At 38.1% G+C, this 26,745-nt stretch overlaps 1 protein-coding gene across 6 annotated transcripts in view; it reads right to left on the bottom strand.

Annotated features, from left to right (window-relative positions):
* carnmt1 (carnosine N-methyltransferase 1) overlaps nucleotides 1–26,745 on the bottom strand; it is a 52,335-nt gene that overhangs the window by 9,513 nt on the left and 16,077 nt on the right. For 3 of the 6 annotated variants that reach the window (XM_069930691.1, XM_069930665.1, XM_069930656.1), the window contains exons 4-6: nucleotides 25,492–25,632; nucleotides 20,254–20,432; nucleotides 16,815–16,928 (exon numbers count right to left, since the gene is read on the bottom strand). In XM_069930691.1, the coding sequence (XP_069786792.1) occupies nucleotides 16,815–16,928; nucleotides 20,254–20,432; nucleotides 25,492–25,632 (434 nt within the window). Of the gene's footprint in view, nucleotides 1–9,485; nucleotides 9,595–16,282; nucleotides 16,347–16,452; nucleotides 16,522–16,814; nucleotides 16,929–20,253; nucleotides 20,433–25,491; nucleotides 25,633–26,745 lie in introns of those variants that run through there. The other 3 variants (XR_011355525.1, XM_069930683.1, XM_069930678.1) reach the window with 3 other exon arrangements.

Genomic DNA, 26,745 nt, shown 5'->3' with positions numbered 1-26,745 from the left:
TCATTAAAAAAAAGTTGAAACAAAGTTGGTATTACAGTCCATAAATTAATTAATTACATGTACATTCCTTCCTAATCATTGCTTCTATTATAACCTATTCAGCTTTATTTCTGAATATAATCCGCTTTATAGAAAGAGCACAAAACATCAAATATTATTGAGTAATTTTAATTGCACTGAAGCTGTTTGACATTTATTATTTTTTCAATTCTATTTAATAATGTAAAACTCTTACAATATTCTGCATGACCCTTGTGCTGACTTTGTCTGAATTTCATCAAATGGTCATAGAACTTTTTCTGTGCTAATGTTATTACTCCCACGGTGTCAGTATATTTTGGGGGATATTTAGTTGCAGAAAGCAGACTGCAATGGTCACTGAAAGCAGTAATGATAGGAAAAAAAGATGTGCTAGGCTCAGAGATGACAGAATATATGCAATTATATCCATTATGGATTATAATTTGATGGGTCTATGAGTCACAGAGGTCCAGATGATTTCAGAAGATTTAGCATGTTGGTATACGATTAATAACTGTTGCATATATCAAGGAATATAATGTTAAACAATGAAATTAACACAGAGATGCTTAAGTATCTAAACATAGTTTATTTCTGCATTCATTTATATTTGTGTAGAGTTGTTAATATTACAGAATTTCACATAAAATAGGACCTGAAACTTTGAAATTATCAGCATGCTTTCTACTTCTTATACATTTGAAAAGCACCAGGATTTCTCAGAAATCTTTGTGTTATTGTTGGTACACCCAGTTTTAAGCCAACATTGACTTCTTTAACTAAATTATTTATTTTCAAATTCCATTCAGTCTTTCATCTCTGGAAGTGAAAGATTCTACTTTGTCTACAAAGATTTTTGTTCGTAAACCAAGATAAACTAGACCTTGGATATCATTTCTATATTTTCTAAGGAACAATTCAAATATGATGTACTTAAAAAAAATGATTTCACCCTTTCCATACCAGAACACTAACTTATTACATGACCTTTTATGGAGTACTGAACATTAAATCTTCTATATCCTTGATTCAACACCCAAAATACATAGTATCACTTTGGTCAGACACACTATGCATGTTTAAATTTCTCCATTGGCTCATTAGCTGCAGCCTAAATGGAGCAACCAGTGTAAGAGTGGGATTTTGAGGCTTTGGTGGTGGTGATGAAAGAGCAGAGGTAAGGATAACCTTGTAGAGGATCAAAAGGGTTCAGCAAGAAGGCACGGGTAAGGACAGGTTTTTCTAACTTTTTAACTTTTTTTTTTCTATTTCATAAATAGTAGAAATGGCAGCCAAGGCAGGGTTATGCTTCTCTTGTAGAATGTGGATAGTCAGAAAAACCTCGTGACTTTATCCGAGCGAAGTGCATCCTGTTGCAGATCCTTACAAACTGTGTTAGGGAATTGAAGCGAGAGTTGGATGAACTCTGGATCATTTGGGAGGCTGAGGGGATAATAGACCCAATCACACCTAGGAAGGCAGGCAGGTGGCTGGGAGTCAGGAAAGGGTAAGGGAACAGACAAGCAGTGCAGGGTACTCCTGTTTTGGATACTGTTGGGGCGGGGGGGGGGGGGGGTGGGGAAGAGACACCTACCAGGGACAAGCCATAGCGGTCAGGTCTCTTTCACAGCGTCTAGCTCTGTGGGTAAGAAAGAGAGGAAGAAGAGGTGAACTGTAGTTATAGTGTTTTCAAAAGAGAGGGGAATAGATATGTAATTCTGTGGAAGAGATTGCCTCCTACGTGCCAGGATCTGGTATATCTCTGATTGAGTTCATAGCATTCTCAAGAGGGAGCGTGAGTAGGGACTAATGATGTAGGTAGGATGAGGTTCTGCAAAGAGAGTTCAGGGAGTTGGGTGTGAAGTTGAAGGACAGGACCTCCAGGAATGTGATCTCAGGATTGATAGCTGTGCCATGTGCTAGTGAGATTAGAAATAGGAGGATAATGCAGCTTAACATGTGGGTAAAGAGGAAATGCGGGAGGAGAGCTTCAGGTTTCTGGATCATTGGGCTCTCTTCCAGGGAAAGTGGTACTAGCAGGAGGGTTTGCATCTGAACTGGAGGTGGACTAATATCCTTGCGGGAAGATTTGCTAGTCCAGCTCCAGGGGAGGGTTTAAAATTGGATTTGCAGGGGGATAGAAATGAGAATACCAGAACAGATAAAAGGAAAAATATATCATTTACACTGCCTATAAAGGCAGAAATTAAAGGATGCACAGTGGAAATAATGGAGGAGTAGCATTGCTCTTAAGGGAAAATATCAGAGCTGTGCTCAGACAGAACAGACCAGAGAGTCTGTCTACTGAGGTTATAAGGGTGGAGCTGAGGAATGGGAAAGGTATGACCACATTAATGGGGTTGTATTATAGACAACTCAATAGTAGTGAGAATAGGAGGAGCAAATCTGCAGCGACATGGCAGACAGCTGCAGGAAACAAAGTTGTGATCGTAGGCGATTTTAACTTTCCACATATTGACTAGGACTCCTATTCCGCAAAAGGGCTCGATGGCTTAGAGTTTGTTAAATGTATTCAGGAAAATTTTCTAAATCAATATATCGAGATATCAACTAGAGAGTACAATACTAAATGTCTTATTAGGGAATGAAGCAGGAAAGATGATAGAAGTATGTGTAGGGGAATATTTTTGGTCCAGTGATCATGATGCCATTAGTTTCACGATAATTATGGATCAGATTTATTGTTAGAGTACATACATGACATCACATACAACCCGGAGATACTTTTTTTTCTGCAGACGACACAGAATTACTACATATCGGTAGTGCAAAAAACCTGTACACAGCATATATATGTAAACAAATAAAGAACTGTAAACAGATAACAAATGTAAACAAACTGTGCAATACAGAAAACAAAAATTCAGTAAAGTGAACAACTAAGAGCCTTTAAATGAGTCCCTGATTGAGTTTGTTGTTGAGGAGTCTGATGGTGAAGGGGTAGCAGCTGTTCCTGAACCTGGTGGTGTGAGTTTTGTAGTACCTATACCTTTTTCCTGATGGCAGCAGTGAGAACAGAGCACGTGCTGGATGGTGTGGATCCTTGATGAATGTGGCTGCTCTCCAACAGCATAGTTCCTTGTAGGTGTTCTCAATAGTGGGGAGGGTTTTCCCTGTGATGTCCTGGCCTGTGTCCACTTCCTTTTGGAGGGCTTTACGCTCAGGGGTGTCGCCATACCAGACCTTGTTGCAGCAAGTCAGCACACTTTCCACATGCATCTGTAGAAATTTGGCGGGGTTTCTGGCGTCATACCAAATTTCCGTGAACTCCTGAGGAAGTAGAGGCGCTGACATGCTTTCTTCACAATGCCATTAGTGTGTTGGGTCCAGCAAAGATCCTCCAAGATATTGACTCCCAAGAACTTAAATTTGCTCACCCTCTCCACCTCACTGGAATCTATATCTCTGGCTTTCCTTAGTTTTGGTGATGTTGAGTGCAAGGTTGTTGTTGGTGCACCATTCAGCCTGGTTCTCAGGTTGACATTCTAAATTGGAGATAGATGAGAAACAGCCTAAGTATGGATTGGGCTAAGTTGTCTTCCAGCAGGAATGTGCTCAATAAGTAGAAGGCCTTCAAAGATAAAATTTTGACAGTACAGAGTTTGTATTTAATTTTTGTTTTTAAATTTAGTCATACAGCATGGTACAGGCCTTTCCAATCCATGAGCCTGTGCCATCCAAATACACCTAATTAATCTGCAGCCCTCGAAGGCTCTGAAAGATGGGAGGAAATGGGAGCACCCAGAGAAAACCCATGGAGATGTGGAGAATGTACAAGCTCTTTACAAACAGTGCCAGATTTGAACCAGGGTTGCTGGCGCAGCAACTCGTATGCGTTAACTATTTACGCTAAGTGTACCACTAAAAGTGTATGTTCCTGTAAGGATTAAAGGAAAGTTAATAGGCATAAAGAACCTTTGTTTTTTATGGGATATTGGGGATCCGTTTTCATGGGATATTGAGGATCTGGATAAGAAGATAGAGGTGTATAGCAGTTATAGACAAGAGAGAAATGAGGTACTTGATGAGCATTAAAAAATGCAGGAAATAACTGCAAAAGGAGGGAAATCATGAGGGCTGAAAGAAGACACCTTAGGCAGATAAGGTGAAGTTAAATCCTAACGGCTTCTATGGGTAGATTAAGAGCAAAAGGATAGTATGGGACACAACTAGTCCTCTTGAAGATCAAGGTAGCTGACTGTATGGAGCCAGAAGAGATGGGGAGATCTTAAAAGGGTTTTTGGCATCTGTATTTACTCATAAAACTGGCACGGATTCAAGGGAAGTGAGGTAAAAATGCAGCAAGGCCATGGAACCTATACAAATAAGAGGAGCACATTCCTTGCTGTCTTAAAGCGAATAAAGGTGGATAAATCCCATGGGCCTGACAATGTATTCCCTTGGATCTCGAGGAAGGCTAATGCAAAAATATTGCAAGGCCCCTGCCAAAGGATTGGTGGGAATCTCATTTTGTTCCATTGTTTACAAAAGCTCCAAAAGTAACCTAAAAATTTTTAGGCCAGTGAGCCTATCTGTCCTGCTAACTTCAGCATAGAGTGCTGGTAAAACAAACAAGCCAGTTCTCAGGAAGATCAGGACATGACTGGGGTGGCCACTGCAACACTACAGGAGTGCTTTGATTACATGGACTGGAGCGGTTTCAGGGTAGTGGCCATTTACAATAGTCATGTAAATATCAAGGAGGTCAAAAACTCAATGACTGGCTACATTACAAATGAATCGAGAATGTCACAGAGATCAATTGCTATCAGGATTAATCAAAAATTATGGGTGGACGTAGAGGTTTGTGCACTTCTCAGAGCTCGTGATGCTGCCTTCAGGACAGGAGACAAGATGACATTAACATCAGCCAAGGCTGAACTCTTCCATGCAATCCGGAAGGAAAACCATGGGTACACACAGAAGATCCAGAGAGGTGTGCAACATTGGCAACATGAGGCACACATGGCAAGGTTTCAAAACTAATAATAGACCACAAGACAACGACGCCTCCCTTCCGGACAGTCTGAACATCTATGCATGGTTCGATGAGAGCAACAGGCTGACGCCAAAGAAAGCTCTGTCTTCCCTCAGATAATGGGGCCCCTCGCATAGCCACAGCTAAGGTGAGGAGAACCCTATCCAAAGTAAACCCACACAAGGTAGAGGGACCAGACAAGGGACCCTGTTGGGTTCTGAAGGACTGTGCAGACCAACTGATGGAGGTCCTTACAGTCATCTTCAACATATTGCTGCAGTAGTCCATCATCCCTGTGGGTTTCATGCCACCATTATCCTGGTACCAAAGATAGCAATAGTAGTAGACCTCAATGACTATCCCTCAGAGGCACTGACCTCCACCATTAAGAAAAGGTTCAAGTAGCTGGTGCTGGAACTCAACAAAGCACGCCTCCCAGAGACATTGGACCCATTTGAATTTGCCTACAGATGGAACCATTTCACTGGTGAAATGGTTCTCCATCACTCTGTCCTACAGGAAAATGATGCCTTATTTGCCAGGCTGCTGTTCATTGACTTCAGCATAGCATTTAATATGAATGGATCCCAGAGGCTCATGGAGAAGCTGTCCTCATTGGGACTCAACATCTCTTAACTGGATTCTGGACCTCCTAACAAAGACTAGGTTGACAGCCAAACATCGAGCACAATCACGCTAAGCGCTGGTGCAACTCAGGGTTGGGTGCTCAGCCTGCACTTGTCCTTGCTACTGACCCACGACTGCAATGCCAGACACAGCTCTAAGAGTCATCAAGTTTGTAGATGACACGACAGTCGTTGACCTAATCAACAAAAACAGTAAGTTGCATTACAGAGAAAAGGTGGAAAATCTCAAAATGGTGCGACCAGAATCTCAACATGGACAAGACGAAGGAGATGATTGCAGACTTCAGGACCAGGGATGACTTCCTTCAATCACACCTTAATAGCTTGGTAGTAGAGAGCACCAAGTTCCTTGGACTCCTCTTGAGAAGTGACGTATCTAGGCCACAGAACATTTTTTCATTTGTCAGGAAGGCGCAAAAGCAATTATGCTTCCTGAGAAGACTGAGGCGGTCAAGGCTACGGGTCACTATTCTGTCAACTTTCTATAGTAGGTCAAGCAAGAGCATCCTGGCCGGCTGCATCAGTGTGGTATGGTTGCTGTAGAGTATTGGATTGGAGGTCAATAGACAAGACCAGAAGTACAGCAGAGAGAATTACATTGGTCTCCCTCCACCCACCCCCCCACCCCCAAATCAATATGATTTACCAGGTTCATCGTCTAAAAGATGGCTTGCAAAATCAGTGAGGACCCCTATCATCCTGCATGTAGCATCATCCAGCTACTCCCATCTGGAAAGAGATACAAAGCATCAGATCCAGGCTGATGAAACAGCTTCTTCTCATGGTCAGTGAGAATACTGAATGACTGATGAAATGCTTATACAAACCCACTGTTACTACTATTTACTTTTTTAAGAAATATATTTGTTTAATTCTTGTATGTACTGTGCGCATGTATTTTTTATCTGTATGTGTGTTTGCAGAGTTTTGCACTAAGGACCAGAGAATGTTGTTTCGTCCGGTTGTACTTGTACAGTAAGATGATAAATAAACTTGAACTGGAGTAGTAGATTATTATTGGAAGATGTTTTAAGAGATAGGATATACAAGTAGTTGGATAGTCAGGGGACTGATTAGAGGCAGTCAACAATTGCTTTGTGTGTGGTAGATAGTGTTTAACAAATCTTGTAGTTATTCAAGGAAGTTACCAGGAAAGTTGAGAAAGGCAGTGGATGTTGTCTTCATGATCTTTAGTAAGGCCTTTCATAGAGTCCCGCATGAAAGGATCATATGCTCTGTATTGCTGGTAAAGTAGTACACTGGATTCAACATTACCTTTAAGGGAGAAGCCAGAGAGTGATAGTGGATGATAGCCTCTCGGAATGGAGGCCTGTGGTTAGTGGTGGCTCTCCGGAATCAGTGCTGGGTCCATTGTTGTTTGCCACCTATATCAATGATCTAGATGATGTGGTAAATTGGATTAGCAAGTTTTCAGATGAAACAAAGATTGGAGGTGTAGTAGACAGCGAGGAAGGCTTTCAAATTATGCAGAGGGATCTGGACCAGCTTGAAAATAGACTGCAAAATGGCAGATCAAATTTAAAGTAGACAAGTGTGAGGTGTTGCATTTCAGTAGGACAAACCAAACTAGGACAAACCAAAGTAGGACAAACCAAAGTAGGACAAACCAAAGTAGGACAAACCAAAGTAGGACAAACCAAAGTAGGACATGATGGGTATAGCTAGTAAATGGAAGTAAGCTATTTCTACTGAGGTTAGGTGAGATACAAACCAGAGAACGTGGGCTAAGGGCAAAAGGAGAGAAGTTTGGGGGTGCACGAGGGGGAAAGAATGGAACAAGCCATCAGTTGAACTGGTGAATGTGTGCTCTATTTTAACACGAGAAAATTTAGACAGGCACATTGATGGGATGGCTATGAAGGGATGTGGACTGGGTGCAGGTCAGAATAATAGTTTGGCACAGACTAGAAGGCCTGTTCTCTATGCTGTAATGTTCTATGGTCTGCGTGGGTTTCCTTCAGACATTCCAGTTTCTTCCCTTCAAAACGCACAGGGGTTGTAGATTAATTGGGGTATCTGGACGGCATGGGCTCATGAGTCTTAAGGGCCTGTTTCCATGCTGTATGTTTCAATTTAAAAAAATTTAAAAGATAACCTTACAACAACCTACTATTAATCTTCATTTATTATTTGAATATTGGTATTGGTTTACAAATGACATTAAGGTGTCGTGAAGATATGTATAAGGAGGGAAAAATTAAAAGGGAATGGTTTTCTATTTGGAAAATTACACCCAACTTCAATAAACATGATGCCATGCACATGTCAATGTCATGCACTCTTACACCAGACAGACATAGAACTCTAGTGTCTTCTGCGAGTACCCAAATATACAAGGCATTCGGTTGCAAGGCATGATAATAAATTCATAATTTAGGTCTGAGAATGAGAATTTTATTCACAAAGGGTTGCAAATATTTTGATTTCTCTGCCCCAATGGTTGTAAATATTCAGCTGTCGAATGTTTTTGGATTCCATCAGAACCAAGATAGCCATTGGCTGGGGGCTGGTGGGGGTGGGGGGGGAGTGAATCAGAAATAGAGGATTAGCTGTGTTATTATTGATTAATTAAACATTTTCATGTGGGGGCAGGGAATTTTCAAAATATTATAATGTTAATTAGCTGCACTGAACATAATTCATACATAGTGGGATATTGGAATTGGACATGGTTCAAAACATGGTTAATAAACTAATATTCATCTTAAAACACTTGAATTTCCAATCTCAACTTGCCAAGCTCTTCTTCCATTACTTTTGTATCCTCTTTGCCATAACTTTTAACTGCATACCAGACCATTTTTCTGGTCTCAGCATTATCATTCCATCTGGATTCTTACATCCAGTCACTTAGCCTTTCTAGACCTCTTCATTGTGAACTGATAGCACAATACAAGCCGTCTTAACATCTCTGCTCAGTTCAATCTGAATTTACAACATCATTCTCTCAAGTTCCATTGCAACATTATTGTTAAACGTACCCGCAAGAGCAAATCAGTTGTATGGTGAATAGATTTCTACCTTAAGGAGGCCCACTTTGCAAAAATGATACTTCACCTGAAACCACAGACTCAACTGCACATCAAGTGACCAGTTCCACACGGTTAATGACCATCTTCTTTGGAAATCTTCTTCCATTATGGAGTAATTCCAAGGTTTTTTTTAAACCAATAATTTACATTAGACTTCTCTGATAAACCTTATTATTTCAGTCTGTTCGTATCCCAGTGAACTTTTTTTTCTGTTCATGGTTATGACAGAAAAGTAAGAAATTAACTCAGTTCTTTATATAGTAATGTTGCTCCTAGCCTATTTTATTCATAAAAGACTTTTCTTACAATAGCCATCCCAATGATAAATCCAGTAACAGATTAATACTACCTACCAATCAATATTGCAGACAACTTCATCATGCCCTTTGATCTTGTGGAATAACTCAAAATGTAGTAGCTGGAAAATCCTCCATATTGATCCCTGACCCCAAGCCCTCATGGTATCAGGTTGAAAAAACAGCAGCATGGAAACCTGCATGATTATCACCTCCCATTCCCCTCAGCTGATGAACCACTATTCTTCCATGTGAATACTGAGCAGAAGCAATGTCAGCAGCAAGGGCAAAATATGTACCCTGTGTTTGGGGGAGGGGGGGAGAAATACTTCATAGTCCATTAGTAACATGGCTCCATTCTAGGTTTGGAAGCTAGAATACACAGCTTTGATCTGAGCAACACAATTACTGGAAGAGGTCTGCAGGAGAGAGGTTGAGCAAATCAATAGGAAGGATAAACCTACTTTACCTTGGTCTCATAATTACTTGTTGCTGACACATCTGGGTTGGAGTAACCAAAGCCCAGTTCTTGCAGAGACAAAATCTCCTATTTATTGCAAGGACACCCTTCATTCATGCTGTTTGGGACCAAATAAGACAGATATAGACAGGTCAAAACTCAGCATCATTGAGGGTGTTGTAGGTTAGCAGCATTTTCCACCATAATTATGAATATCATAGCCTGGAATATTGCTCATTCTATCATTATTTACAATCTATGGACTAACTGTGATTCATTGAGCTATAGGTGCAACTACAAGTGCATTGCCAGAATAGTAGCACTCTAATACTGGACTGTATGTATGCTTAAGAAAGCAGTCTCTATCCTCAAAGACCCCCACCATCCAGGCCGTGTCCTCTTCTCTTTGCTACCATTGGGATAAAGGTACAGGAGCCTAAGATGAGCACTCAACAGCACAAGGACAGCATCTTCCCCACTGCCATCAGATTCATGAATAATCAATGAATCAAAGACACTGTCTTACTTCCTGTGCACTACTTTTTAAAAAAAAAATTATAGTAATGTTGTAAGATGGTTACAATATGAATATTTTCACTACGATCATGCTGCAAAACACCAAATTTCATGATTTGTTCGTGATAATAAATTCTGATTCTAAATAATGTACAGAAATCAGGGCTTGGTGATCTCTTAACCAACAAACCAGATTAAATCTATCCAATTAGACTCAAGCAATTGTGTCAAGTAGTGGCCAGGTGTGCAGTTTAGACGGGTAAATGACAGCAGAGCTCAGTATGAGAACATTAAAGACAAACTTGAATATTTAGAACCATATTTAACATTTTAGCTTTCATCTAAAGTGCCCATTATCAAAGAAAGTCAGTCTACAGTCAGTTCAATTTATTACAAATGATATTAAAAATTGGGTGAGAGGATGGGAATCTAAAAAGAAGTTTCCTTTTACAAATCTGCACTTCACAATTAGACACAAAGCTATCGAAGAGTTCAAAATACATTTACAGTATTAGCACTGATCCAACAGTATGAAAAATTGCCCAGGTACATTTTGTCCATGAACAAAAGAGGAAAATTCTAAGCAGGACAATTACACTGACAAAAGGCAAAGGAGGAAAAACCCAACACCCAACCCCAACCAACCAATTTTCCCCTGCAACCGCTGCTACCGTGTCTGCCTGTCCCGCATCGGACTTGTCAGCCACAAACGAGCCTGCAGCTGACGTGGACATTTACCCCCTCCATAAATCTTCGTCCGCGAAGCCAAGCCAAAGAAAAAAGAAAAAAGAAAGAAACTTCTAATCATTAGCAAAGGTAATGAAACTCTGATCACACTTATTTATAACTGTTAAGTTTTGGCAGCATCACTAAACTCCAAATCTCTATCATCTTGGCCCAAACGCAGGCAAATGGGACAAACTTCAGAGCCAGGGCAAGGCAAATTGAAAGTATCATCTCACCAAGAAGTCCAGAAAAAAAAAAGGGCTTGAGGGGGTAAGCACGCACAAAGTAAAATAATTCTGATTGTTGAGGTCAATCCACTTAACTCGAAGACCAAGGTCCAACTATCTTCACCTTTTTCATCCGTGACTGTCCTTCCACGAGAAGGACAAAGGTCAGAGTTGCACTGCACAGGAACAGCCCCTTTAGCCTACTACATTCTTGTCAACATTTTTGCTCATTGACACCAATCCCATTTGTCCACACTAGGTCCATGTCCTATGCCTGCCTAAATGCATCTTAATTATTATTTCCAATTCCATCATCTCCTCTGGCTGCAAGTACTAGATATCAATCCCACACTACATAAAATAACTTTCCTTTAAATCTTTAAAATTTCTTCTTCTCATCTTAAACCTATGTCTTGTTTTTGATTGCCATATCACAGGAAAAAGACATCACCTACCATCTCTATGCCTCTGATAACTTTATATCTCTTTCATGTCACCCCCACCATCTTTACTCCTAGGAAAACATTGTCCCCAACTCTAAAGTTGCCCGATCCAAGCAACATGCTGGTGAATCTTCTCTGCAGCACAACCTTTTCTATCGTGTGGCAACCAGGACTGCACACAATACTCCAAGCATGGTCTAACCAGTGTTTTGTAAAGCTGCAACATTATAATCCAATTTTTATTACAGATAGAAAGATTTGGAGGAATATTGGATAAATGCAAGCAAATGGGACATGTCAAGCCAAACTTTAAATTCTATGTTCTGATAAAGACATGCCTTATTTGTAACTTAGTGACTAATGTTCCCACTTTCATGGAACTATGGACTTGAACCCCAAAGTCACTCTGTTCATTAACATTCCTTGGCTTCCAATTACTGTATCCCTTTTTGACCTCACATTTACTGGAATTATATTTAATCTTTCCATCTTATCTATGTCCTTATGCATCCTTAGTCAAACTTCCTTGCTATCCACACCACCAACTTCCCTATCGCTGATACTGTAAAGGCATTCCCAACTATGCCACCCAGTAGGATCTTACTTATCCTACTTCCTTCCTTCACATCCAAGTCATTAATATAAATCACAAATAACAAGGATCTCATCACTGATTCTCCAATCAGAAAAACATCCTTCCGTGACCATCTCTGCCTCCCATCACCAAGCCAATTTTGGATCGAATTAGCCAACTTGCTTTTGTAGAACAGTACAGCACTGGAATATACTTTTCAACCTACTACAAGACCACTGGCCATGAGAAAATCTAAATTAACCCAATATGTCTAAATGTTTCTCAAACACATATGCTTCTACACCTCTATGGCAAGCATCCACCACACCGTGTGTAAAAATAATTCCCTCGTCAATCTCCTTAAAACCTTCTCACTATCCTTTTAAATCTATGCCCTCCAGTATTTGAAAAAAAAAATCCTCCCTACCACTCCACCAATTTTGTGTCATCTGAAAATTTACTAATCAAACAACCAAATCATTAATATATATTCCAAATAAGAGAGGTCCCAGCACTGATTCTAAGAGAACCACACTGGTCACAGACCCAGTCAAAATACACTATGATGGCGATCAGGCCAATTTTGGATCAAATTTACCAACTGAGAGACTTCATGTGACTTAAAGAAATAACATTAGCTATGAGTGGGGACTTTTACTTATGGCTCTGAAATCCTACATGCAATTCCTTAAGGCATCGGAGCTGTCTGAGGCTGCATACAAGACCACAGTATCATTCAGATATGGGGTAAAAAATCACAAGTAATATTTGTTCCACACAGTTTGTTCATTTCATTTCTAACACTTTTAGATTTATCTTTATATCTATGACCCAAGATTTCTGAAACCTCTGCTTAGAATTTTAACTTTCTTTGATTCTTATTTTCCAAAGAACAACCCTCTCAAATCTTGCCTTAACTAAGATTTTCCAGTCTTGGCAATATCTTTGAACATCTACTTTGGACTCTCACCATAGCACACAACTCCTGTAATATGGTACTGAGAATGTCACATCATACTGAAGTAACAATTTTAACTAGTACTGCATACATATCTAGCCATTCACCCTTGGACCACATGGGTTTTCATTTTTTTTCTTAAACCAGCCTGTCACGTTTGTCAAAAACGTTGCTAAAATTAAGTACATTTTCCACAATGACCCTCCTCATTGTTCCTAAAAAATTCTATCAAGTCAACCAGACAGAAACTTCCTGTGACAAGTTCCTGTCTAATATATATTATCTTGGAAAATTTCATGCCTTTCTCGATGATGGTTTATAAAATCTCACAGGAATAATTCCAATAATTTAGCCACCACCGTTTAACCCAGTGGTCTTTTTTTCTCTTTTTAAACAATGGTACAATGTCAATAATCTTCCAAACCTCTGTTGTCGTTCCTGTAGGCAAGGAAACTGAAAATGATAGCAAGTCCCTCCACATTTCTTCCTTTCTTCTTTTGAAAGACTGGGATGCATTTAATCTATGGCTGATAATTTACCTTTCAAAACCACTAAATGCTTGAATATTTTTTTCCCCCCTTGCTGTAGTTATCCTGTCTAATATTTCACTATCTGCAACACAGATTTGTCCCCTTCTTTTGTGAAGATAACTCCAAAGTATTCATTAGGAATCTTACCACATGCTGCACAATAGCATTTTATCATTTTTGGTCTCCAAAAAGGCCTTCTCTTTCACTTACTATTTAACAATAACTTTGCTAAACACCTCCACACTGAATGCAAGTTTAATCCTGAGCTCCTGATCATTTGCCATTTTAATTTTAACTTTTATCTTTTAACTCTAACCTATTAATCAAGTGGTTGAAGGAATCACAGCAGGTTCAATGGACAAGTTAATCCACCATTTTAACATATACATATAGAAATGAATGTATTTGTTTACCTGAATGTTAACAGCATTAAACAAATTAATATTAAAACTTGAATTTTATATTTCCAAGAGAATTGGTGGCAGAGAAAAATCAACAGATAGAGCCATTACCAAAGCAATGGCATCATAATCAATGTTGATTTAATCCCAGAAATAATTTGTTTTGCCTCTAACTAAAATGTTAGGCTTATTGTATTGAAACTTTGATTTCAATTCTAGTGCTAACAATATTCATTGGGAATTTGGGCCAGAATCTCTTATGAGTCAGTTCATATGTTCCAATACCAGCAAAATAATGCATGATTTCCAAAATGCTGTTTTTGGCAAGAATCACACAGCACCAGGTTTGAAGATGTAAAAAAAACATTCAATTGTAGCAATTTCCTTTGCTCTCAAATTTGTTTAAATCAACAAAAAAAATAGGTTCTCCATATTTAATTTTCTTTCCAGAAATATGTAAGTTTTGACTTACATTTTAAATATTATTCATATTGTTTTGTTTCCCATGCTCACCATGTGAAAGCAAAGGTAATATATTAATAAAAGGATGCTTAAGACTCATACTAAGATCTTAGAATACTAAATTCATTTCCACTCATTCAAATATTGTGAAAACTGGCTTCTGGCTCATCAGTCTGATGAATTATTTTACCTTCAGTCAGGTGTTAATATTTCAATTTTTAAATTTTGTTAATAGAACAGTCGCAAAAATTCTTTTCATTGCGAGGTGAATTTTTTTTAAAAACTGAGATTTAACAGAGTCTACAACCGTGGCACGAGGTAGTGCTTTTTATGCCAGCTAATTTGCTACTTCAAAAATTTGGCCAAATGAATAATATCTAAACATTGACTAAATAATGATGTCAAATAAAATTTCTAAAGATGAAGTACATTGCAAACTTTAAATGTTTTGCCTTGATTGTGCAGTAAAATTATATGAAATATTGTGGTAATTTCAAACTTTCCAAGCTAACAGCTTAAAAGGGAGTTATACTAAAAGTATACTAATGAAGCATATTACTTTTAAATTTTAAATTTAGATATTCAGCATGGTAACAAGCCATTTCGCTCCATGAGTCCATACTGCCCAATTTATACCTAATTAACCTACACCCACGGTATGTTTCGAACAGTGGGAGGTAACTGGAGTCCCCGGGGAAAACCCATGCAGACGTGGAAAGAACATACCAACTCTTTACAGACAGCGTGGGATTCAAACATTGGTCCCAATCTCTGGCGCTGTAAAGGCATTGCGATAACCGCTAAGCCAACTGTGCCACCCTGTTCTGTACAAAAATTATTTTTGTGGTCACGTGTCTGACAATATCTGAATACATCGAAAATAATTCAATTCTGATTCATTGTTTGAAAAACATTTAAAGTTTGCAGACCAATATAATGGAGAATTTAGAAAACAGCGACAAGTGATAAAATGCTTTGTTATGAACACATTTCAGAATAAATTTTATTTTACAAAATAAAAGGGAGACATGATCAAGATCCTTAAAATGCTTTTTGAAGTGTATAATATGGTGATAAAACATCTATTTAGTTTGTGAAGGGAATACATAATTCAAGAGCAAGATTAACAGGATGAGGAAATGGGAAAAAAAATCTTCCCACTTATTATGGACATGTGGAATAAAGCATACTAAAAGTTGTATTACTAATTGAAAAGATTGGCAAAGATGAAGTTTCAACAAAAAGTAGAGGGAAGGCATGAAATTAAACAGAAAAATGCTTACAAAAGTAATTGCTGAATAATACTATGGATTAAAAAATAGATGTGGATCTGAAAAGGCACAGATAATCAGGTGGAAATTATATAAAATTTAGAATGCAGAGCAGGGTCATGTTACTGTGTGGAAAAACAGCACTGTTAGTCCAAGGGTATGCTTCCTCTATGCATTCTTGGGACAGCTTTTTAAAATAGTGACAGTCCTACTTTTGATACTAATGCATATACTCAAACAAATACAATCAAAAACATGAAACATTAATTTGGAACTATTTAGTTCAAGCCCTTTGAGAACAAAATATAAATTAGGAAAATATATTAAATATATAATTGTTATGTCAACAATTAAAACTGAAGTGCACATTTCTTAGTTACATATTTACATTTTTTTTTAAAATAAAACATCTCTTCAATATATTTTCAATGTAAACACAGACATGTTTGTTTGATGTAACCATCTGAACAAACAGTACTTCTACTGTAGCCTGAACCTGCCGACTAATGTCAGAATTAATTTGAGGAGAACAAGATGAATATCCATTTTCTTCTCCATTCAAATCATTAATAATTCCATAAATGAGCATTTCATCCTGATGATATACAGTTTGGTTTATGTCACTTCTCTAATCTGCTTAGTTTATATATAAAATTAAAAAAGGTAAAATAAAACAATCTGCAGAATAATGGTCACCTACAAAGAGTCTTCAAGGTGCTTTCTTTATCAGGTTTTGCACTTTGCACGAAGTATTTGTGTTGTCTATATAAGGAAATAGGTGGAAAAGCATCAGAGGAACATAATTTAAAATACCACTAGTGCTCTGTTACATTTAATATTGTTGTAGAACATTTATTAATGCAGATACCATTATGTTCACATTTTACTTTGATATGGCTATCCCCTCAAGGAATCAAGGCAGTTGTGATAATTATTTCTGGAGAAAACAGAACAAGACATACAAAAAGATGATTTCCTCAGAAACTAGGTTCATGATTTTTCAGCATTAATTTATACACTAGAGGTTTAAGAATGGAAATATTCTATAACAGAGAATGCTGCAGTATTATTAATTCCAGAGCCGGATTCAAACATTAAGACATTTCGGTCTGAAGCCCTGAGATATACACTCAATTTATCAGTGTAACATTCATCAATGGATATTATTTTCAATGGTTACCAAAATGCAAACAATATTACATGTAAACAGGTTATTCAGATAGCACTTACCAAGATTTATCCAAATTCCCCCACATTTAAGAATCTTCCATATTGTTTCAATATAATCAACAACATTATGGGCTGTGTCGATAAAAAAACACGTTGCCACACAATCCCACGCATCTGTAGATAAGAAAATGCTAGTAAATTTCCATTTGTAAAATAAGAAAACTGAAACAAATTTTTCTTCCACTTTTATAAAAATAGCTAATGCACACGATTTAGATTCAAGACACTGAGGTATTTGTTATAATTCAGATGGCTGAATCAGATTTATAACATAGGCTAGTCTGTGCATAGTGAAAGAAGGGACAATTGAAAAAATAAATGAGAACATTACATTAGATCATACCAAAGATGCTCCCAAAATATCAGTTGAATGAGCAAACATACTGGATGGTGTAAAAATTGGCTTGGAGACTAAGAAAGACCAGCTATGCTTAAACAAGTACCTGAACTGTCTTCTGAGTAGGTGGGGTTTGCTGTAAGTTTCCAATCCTCAACTTTAACTTCAGTTGTAGTTTCAAGAACAATCGGGGGAAAGAAAGAATAGAAACTTAAAGGAATACTAACATTCCTCCACGATAGTCAACTTTAACTTCAGTTGTAGTTTCAAGAACAATCGGGGGAAAGAAAGAATAGCAACTTAAAGGAATGCTAACATTCCTCCACGATAGTCAACTTTAACTTCAGTTGTAGTTTCAAGAACAATCGGGGGAAAGAAAGAATAGAAACTTAAAGGAATGCTAACATTCCTCCACGATAGTCAACTTTAACTTCAGTTGTAGTTTCAAGAACAATCGGGGGAAAGAAAGAATAGCAACTTAAAGGAATGCTAACATTCCTCCACGATAGTCAACTTTAACTTCAGTTGTAGTTTCAAGAACAATCGGGGGAAAGAAAGAATAGAAACTTAAAGGAATGCTAACATTCCTCCACGAGAGTCAACTTTAACTTCAGTTGTAGTTTCAAGAACAATCGGGGGAAAGAAAGAATAGCAACTTAAAGGAATGCTAACATTCCTCCACGATAGTCAACTTTAACTTCAGTTGTAGTTTCAAGAACAATCGGGGGAAAGAAAGAATAGAAACTTAAAGGAATGCTAACATTCCTCCACGATAGTCAACTTTAACTTCAGTTGTAGTTTCAAGAACAATCGGGGGAAAGAAAGAATAGCAACTTAAAGGAATGCTAACATTCCTCCACGATAGTCAACTTTAACTTCAGTTGTAGTTTCAAGAACAATCGGGGGAAAGAAAGAATAGAAACTTAAAGGAATGCTAACATTCCTCCACGATAGTCAACTTTAACTTCAGTTGTAGTTTCAAGAACAATCGGGGGAAAGAAAGAATAGCAACTTAAAGGAATGCTAACATTCCTCCACGATAGTCAACTTTAACTTCAGTTGTAGTTTCAAGAACAATCGGGGGAAAGAAAGAATAGAAACTTAAAGGAATGCTAACATTCCTCCACGATAGTCAACTTTAACTTCAGTTGTAGTTTCAAGAACAATCGGGGGAAAGAAAGAATAGCAACTTAAAGGAATGCTAACATTCCTCCACGATAGTCAACTTTAACTTCAGTTGTAGTTTCAAGAACAATCGGGGGAAAGAAAGAATAGAAACTTAAAGGAATGCTAACATTCCTCCACGATAGTCAACTTTAACTTCAGTTGTAGTTTCAAGAACAATCGGGGGAAAGAAAGAATAGAAACTTAAAGGAATGCTAACATTCCTCCACGATAGTCAACTTTAACTTCAGTTGTAGTTTCAAGAACAATCGGGGGAAAGAAAGAATAGAAACTTAAAGGAATGCTAACATTCCTCCACAATAGTCAACTTTAACTTCAGTTGTAGTTTCAAGAACAATCGGGGGAAAGAAAGAATAGAAACTTAAAGGAATGCTAACATTCCTCCACGATAGTCAACTTTAACTTCAGTTGTAGTTTCAAGAACAATCGGGGGAAAGAAAGAATAGAAACTTAAAGGAATGCTAACATTCCTCCACGATAGTCAACTTTAACTTCAGTTGTAGTTTCAAGAACAATCGGGGGAAAGAAAGAATAGAAACTTAAAGGAACTTTAATTAAGAAAGGATAGCAGCACCAAATTGTTGAAGGGAAATTGTCTAACTAAACAAAGTGACTTTTTTTTTGCTGGGGTAACAATAGGCTGAAAAAGGAATTCAGTAAATATTTCCAATCTGGGTTTTCCGAAAGAACTTGCTAAAGATTTACAGAAAAGTTTGATTAATAAAATTGAGGCCCTTGATATTGATGTTCCCCAGACAGCAATATTGTGACCACTACATTTTTCACTATCTATTGATATCAGATGTGGTTGAATTCCCATATTTGCACTTTGCATAAAATTTCAAAGAATAATAAACACCAATGAAGATAATAACAGACTGAAAGATGATAGCGATGACACTGTGGCAGAAAAGAAGCAGATGAAATTTATAGAAGAGAGAAGTATAAAATACAATTCTTAATTATAGCTTTTAAGGATGTATAATTTGAGTAAATCTATGAAAAAAGCTATCATTTTGTGTCAGAAGCCATTGTTCCAATTGGTTCTTTCACCACCATACTTCCTTCATATTAATTTTGTGATTTGTTCACAGTATATACAAGGACTAATATTTATTAGATTTCAACATTATCAATGCGATATCCAAGTATTTACAAAAGTTTGTTAATTTTCTTGTGCCTCGTGGATTCTAGCTCTGGTTCCAGGCCTCCCAGTTTGGCCCCCACAAGGATTTTAAATACCTGTCCTGCATGGCTGTTGCTCACACTTTGCTGAACACCATCACTCTATCTGCATCAATGACTAGGATCTCCCAGTGGCCAACCATTTCAATTTTTTCCCCCACTCCTGTGCCAACATGTCTGTCCATGGGCTCATGCATTGCCAAACCAGGGAAACCCATAAATTTGAGGAGCAATATCTAATATACTGGGCATTCTGCAACCAGAAGGCATCAACATCTCCAGATTCTGGTCGACTATTCCCCATTCTCCCTCTCTTCCCTATCCCTCTGTCTCCTTTCGTCCAGCTCCCCATCCCCTTCCCTCTCCATTCACAGAGCTATCTGCCCCATCACCTGTTTTCTTGTGTTCTCCCTGCCATATCCACCTATTATCTCTTGCCTGTGTCCACATTGCTGGCTGGACCTGCAGATATCTAAGGAAAGTGACATTTGATATCCAAATCTGGACCAGGTGGATGTCTGTGCAAAGGAACGATGGATGGTGATGGCAGACAGGGGATGGATTCAATGTGATCCAGGTCACTAAATAATATATTAATAATACAACCAATTTTGCAATAAAATATCATGTTAAAAAAGCTACAAGGTTTCTTAATTAATTTACAATCTATTATTAAATATTTGAGAAAATGCACAAATAACATTCACAGAAGATCAAAAACGGTGTGCTTACTTGGTTCAGTATATATTTCCTGAAAATCTCCCGCTGTCATTGAAAAATTAGCATGAGATGGAAGACTGTGAGAATTAACATCAGGAAAATGGATTGGTCGAATCTGATCAGCTGATCGTTTATTGTTACTAAATTGGTGGATCCAGGGATAGATTGTCATTGTATTAACTCCCGAACATCTTTAAAAAAAAAGGAAATTGACAAATTAAATTAAGGACTGTAATTCATGTTAAAAAAAAAGTGAAATAAAACATAAGATCAGGGAATTCAGTAAGTACCAATCAATAACTTCTTGTTACAGCCCCTTGAGGCTGCTTCACAAACTCAGTTATATCTGATGCCATACTTTATATTCATTTTCCTGCATGATCCACACATCCCTCAGTTCCTAGCCAAAAATCTAAGAGTTCAGTATTCTCAATGACAAAGTATTCACAGCAACCCACCTAGAGAATTCCAAAGATGTTCAACACATGGAATAAAGAACTATCTCATCAAGAAATAAAAATGGCAGTGCTGCTGGAGCTGACGTTACACCTGCACTGCCGCTGCTGCGGACCCAGGAAAGCAGAGAACGGAGACACAGAGGTGCTCCACCGGGACCTACCACCTGGTCCTACCACTGACTGCTCCAATGCAGGTTTTAAATGATCTGTTAAGGGAGCTGACAGCATTCCTTTCTTAATCCTGCAACCAAGAAGGATCCTGTGCTGGGCAACTTACCAAGCAGGGTTGCAGGATCTGGGGAAGAAGCAGACCAGTGCAGGGCACCAGAAATGGGGAGAACATCCTGTTAAGAAGGAGAAGCCTTGGAAAAGACCCTACAGGACAGTGACCAGTGAGGGGGCTCAGTGTTCGAAGAACCCACACAGGTCGCAGAAGACTGGCTCATGGGAACCAAGTATCGGAATCAGGATTCGAGAGGGTGCTGAGAGCAAGTATGGCCCATGAAAGGCCTCAAGTGATGGAAGGCTTCCAGATTGCATCAGTGGTTTGATCTGGAGCTCGGATTGCTGAGGCTGCGGGAGCACTGGAGATGAATCCAGAGACACTGAAGGGGACTCTCTTTTCTTTCTTTCTCTTATTGTTTAGGGGTGCTGGGCAATGTCCATGGGAACTCTTTGCTTGCCTTATGGCAGACAAAAAACAAAATATATCATGCATATTACATTACAATAAAAGGAACCTTGAACTATTAGTCTTCAATGATCATCCCTACTTCTCGCCTCTTCAATCTGAGGAATGGCACTCTCACCATCTATCTTCTCTTTTGATAATTTGTAAATTCAATCCAAAATTATTCTCTCTTCAAGTACCATTTGGGAGATTGAGGGAGTGCTATGCAGGAGTTACAGGGAAGGAGCTGAAGTTAGAAATTTAAGGATAATTCATCTTAATACGTGGTTAAAGTGATGGTGAAGGCTTCAGATTTTTGGAAAATTGGTCTCTTTTCCAAGGTAGGAGAAACCTTTACTGGTGGGCTGCTTTACATCTGAACTACAAGTTTCTTAGTACTGCTCAAGGAGGTTTAAACTAATGAAACAGAAAGATGGAAACCAGATAGTGAAGTGATTGTAGAAAAAATGTTGTTAAGCCTGCAGTCAAAGACAGAAATAGAAAGATTGAGCATGGGAGGAATAATGTTCTTAGTTGAGTTTATTTTAATGTATAGTATTATAAGGAAGGTGGATGAGCTTAGAGTGAGGAACAACACATGGAATTATTACATTGTGGCCATTAGTGAGACTCGGTTGCAGAAGGGGTAGAACTGGCAGTTTAATGTTCTGAGCTACTGTTAGAGGGAGGGGTGAAAGGGAGAGAGGCGTTGATGTAAGTCAGGAAAAAAATAGCAGTGGTCAGACTGGACACACTGACTCATCTGCTGAGACAATAAATGTGGAACTGAGGAATGAGAGATGGAGGTCCATGATGATAGGATTATATTACAGATCATCCACCAGTAAGAACTGGAAGAGCACATGTTAGATATAGCAGACCATCGTAACAAACACAAGGTTGTGATAATAAATAATTAACTTTACACGTTGACTGGGACTCTCATACTGTAAAAGGGCTGTGTGAGTGTGTGTGTGTGTGTGTGTGTGTGTGTGTGTGTGTGTGTGTGTGTGTGTGTGTGTGTGTGTGTGTGTGTGAGAGATACAGTTATATAGGTCTCAACTGAAAAAATGCCTTACTGGATCTCCTATTAGAGAAGGAGACAGGGCAGTTGATGGAAGTGAGTGTAAGGGAAAACTTGGGATCTAGTGATCATAATGCTGTTAGATTCAAAATAATTATGGAAAAGTATAGGTACAGTACTTGGTTTAAGATTCCAAATGGAGAAAGGCCAATTTTGATGGTATCAGGAAGGATCTCGCCAATGTAGAAGGATACAGATTGCTTTCTGGCAAAAGTGTGCTTGATAAGACTTAAAAGGTGATATTTTGGGAGCAGAGTTAAAGGCAAGCCCACAACAGGTATAAGCAACTTTGGTTTTTGAGATTGAGACGCTGGTTAGGAAGAAGATGAAGGCAGAGGCAGCAAGGTCCCTGAGGAATATAACAAATGCAAGAAAACACTTAAGAAGGAAATCAGAAATCTTAAAAGACAAGGTGATTCGTGCAAATGAGGTGAAAGAAAATCCCAAGGGCTTCAATGAAAAGAATAGCATGGGACTAAATTAGTTCTCTTGAAGATCAGAGTAGTCATCTATGCATAGAACCAAGAGATAGAGGAGATCTTAAATGGATGTTTTGGGTCTTTATTTACCTATAAGATGAACACAATGTATAGAAATTAGTCAAAGGAACAGTGAGGTTATGGACCCTTTACAGATTACAAAGAAGTATTTGCTGTGTTAAGGCAATTAAGGGTAGTTAAATCTCCATGACCTGACAAGATATTCCTTTGGACCTTGAGGGAGGCTAGTGCAGAGGTATCTAACCCTAGCAGAGGTATTTAAAACATCCTTAGCCATGGGTGAGGTGCTGGAGGATAAAAGGATAGCTAACATTGGTCTGTTATCTAAGAATAATCCAGGAAATTAAAAGGCTGGCAAGCCTGACATCAGTAGTGGGTAAGTTACTGGAGGGAATCCAATGAAACTGAATATATACAATACTTGGAGAGAAGAAGATTGATTCAGGAGAGTCAACAGAGCTTTGAGCATTTTAGGCCACCTGGTAAGTTCAAGAAGGAAAGGCAGTGTATGTTGTGTACATGGACTTTAATAAAACCATTGATAAGGTCCCTCACAGGAGGTTGGTTAAGAAGGTTCAGGCACTCAGTATTCAAGGTGAGGTTGTAAATTGGATTCAACGTTGCTTTACAGAAGCCAGAAAATGGCAGTAGATGATTGCAACTCTGATTGGAGGCCTGTGACAAGTGATCATTGTTGAGTCCATTATTTGTCATCTATAATCAACAACATGGATAAAAATGTGGTAAATTGGAGCATTTACAGATGACAGATTGGGGGGAGCTGGACCACCTGGAAAAATGGGCTGCAAAATGGAAGCTGGAATTTAATGTGGATGTGTGAGGGATCTAGGAATACAGGTGCACAATTCCTTAAAAGTGACATCACAGGTAAATTGGGCCAAAAAGAGAGCTTTTAGCATGTTGGCCTTTATAAATCAAAGTATTGAGGATAAGATTTGGGATGCAATTTTGAAGTTGCACAAGACACTGGTGAAGCAAAATTTGGAGTAATGTGAGCAGTTTTGGTCACCTACCTACTAGGAAGATATCAATAAGATTGAAAAAGTGCAGAGAAAAATTGATAAGAATGTTGCCAGAACATGAGGAGGCGAATTACAGTGAAAGGTTGAAAAGGACTTTATTTCCTGGAGTGTCAGGGAATGAATGGAGATTTGATAGAGGTATATAAAATTATGAGAATAGATAGGGCAAATGAATGCAGGCTTTTTCCACTGATATTGGGCGAGACAAGAATGAGAGAACATGGATTCAGGGTGAAATATTTAAGGAGAAATTCTCTCAGAGGATGGTGAGAATATGGAACAAGCTGCCAGCAGAAGTGGTGGATGTGGGTTCAATTGCAACGTACAAGAGAAATTTGGATAGATACATGGTTGTGAAGGGTATGGAGGATTATAATTCAGGTGCACGTTAGGAAATAGACAGGCCAATGGTCCTATTTCTGAGTTGAGTAATCTATGGCTCCAAGGATAACCCTTATCCTAGTTATTTATCTGGTGAAACTGCATTTTATTACCTTTTAGGTAAAATTGCAGTGTCTCATTGTGGCTCCATTGTATTGAAATATCCTTACTTTTGTATGTCTACCCCAATCAATAAAGTGCAATATACCACTTTCCTAATTGCCTGTGTTTTTTTTAAGTTTTATAGAACAGCAAACCAAGGTCCATACATCAGCAGTTATTAGTTTCTTTTAACTTAATTTCTTTTCCTATTCTTCCTACTTCATTTTTTCCGCATTATATTTCATTTCCATATTCCTGTCCACTTGCTTAACCAGTCTATTTCTCTTTCAATACTTTTGTTACCTCACAATTCACTTTCCCTGATATCAAGAACCACAAAACACTGGAGAACAGAAAGAGGCCCTTTGGCGCATATAAACTGTGCCAAACTATTATTAGGCCTGCACCCGAACCATAGCCCTCCATACCCCTCTCATGTATTAACTATGCAGATTTTTATTAAATATTGAAATTGACCCCACACTCGCCACTTCAGCTGGCAACCTGTTTCACACTCTCACCAGTTTCTGCATGAAGAAGTTCCTCCTATTGGTCCCTTTAAACATTTCACCTTTCACTCTTGTTCTTGTCTCCCCAAACCTCAGTGGAAAAAGCCTGCATTCATTTGCCCTGTCTCTACCCCTCATAATTTTGTATACCTCTATCAAATCTCACCTTATCATCCAATGCTCCAGGGACTAAAGTCCTAACCTATTTAAACTTCCACTGTAACTCAGCTTCTGGTTCTGACAACATCCTTGTCAATCTTCTCTGCTCTCTTTCAATCTTAGTAACTTTCCTGAAGTTAAGAAACTAAAACTGCACATGATTACTCCAAATTTGGCATTAGCAATGTCCACCTATACTTTGTTTGTTTATATACTTATTCTTTACTGCATTTCTCTAATTTGTTTTGAGATTCCAAAACAAATGCCATTTAATAATTTCAATAGAATACTTTAAAATCATGCACTGCATTAAATAGGACTCAAGTTCTAATATAATACTCTACCTGTTGAGTACAAAATGTGAACAGAAGAGCATATATAGACTCCATTCATTACCCTGGCAACTATAACCCAGTCGAGCAATTTCCCAGGCCAGTCTGCCAAGTCCTGCTCCTGGTACAAGTATGTTAAAATCTGTAGGATTGCTGCATTGACAAACCAAAAGAAAACAATTTGATGTATAAGATCTAAGATAAAAAATTAAACATTTATCATGATCATTTCACAGGATATTTCAAATGGTTGCATGGATTTTTAATTTGTTAACCTCACTGAATCCTCAAAAACATCAATTAACCTTACAAATCTTGCTTTCAATTATAACTAAGACAATGCTTTGTTTGACAATTTCTACTCTAATATTTTCTGTGCAAATGGAGGACTCTTGTAATCACTTATGGCAACTCCTAGTAACTGACTACTTGATACACATAAACAACAGTTGGCTCATTTTTACTCAATGTATTTTTGGATACAAGTTTGGAAATTTTGTATCACTGCTAAAAATTAAATGGTATTTATCCTGCATCAGTTCATGAGGAAATACAAAGCCATTTCTTTTTATGTTATTCTGCTAGATGGCGCTATAGTATCAATTCAGTACAGGACACCATGGATTGATGAATGTAGGTTCACTTCTCAGTCATTATAATGAGGCAAATGAACAGCATACAAACATAGGGGCTAAAGTTTCTTCTTTTGAGAGCAAAACATATTAAATTTGAAGGTTCCTATGACTGTTCTCATGTTAGCAAAAGTGACAAGCAGGATAAACTGAAAGCAAGATTCTCAGTTCTCTTTGCCACAAGAAATGTGGCTTGGTTGAAAGAAGGGAACTTCTGAAAAGAGGAAGATCAAGAAAAGATACACTCACAAGGTTAAGTACACTCACATGCTGAAGTAAAAATATTAGTTCAAATGAAGCATAATTAATGAAAAAATCCATTACAAAAACAATAATTTATTCAAATTAATCAACTCTCTTAAGTCCAACTGTTTTGGAAATACCTCAATGTGTTTGGAATAAAATCTTGTAATTACAGTGGAATCAGAGATGTTTGGTTCCAAAATGAGCTTGGATCAGTATTATATCACAAAGGCAGTTTTTGAACTTGATTGTATATGCAATTTATTGAAATCTGACTTCACTGATACGCTAAAAACACAAATGTGCTGAAGGAACTCATCAGGTCAAGGTGTCCATTGGAGGTAAAGATAAATACCCACATTTTGGGCCTGAACCCTTCAAGGCATACCTT

The sequence above is a fragment of the Narcine bancroftii genome, chromosome 1 (genome assembly GCF_036971445.1).
Source record: "Narcine bancroftii isolate sNarBan1 chromosome 1, sNarBan1.hap1, whole genome shotgun sequence".
NCBI classification, from domain to species: Eukaryota; Metazoa; Chordata; class Chondrichthyes; order Torpediniformes; family Narcinidae; genus Narcine; species Narcine bancroftii.
The sequence above is the reverse complement of the archived record's forward strand: the minus strand, read 5'-3'. Positions and strand labels throughout refer to the sequence as shown.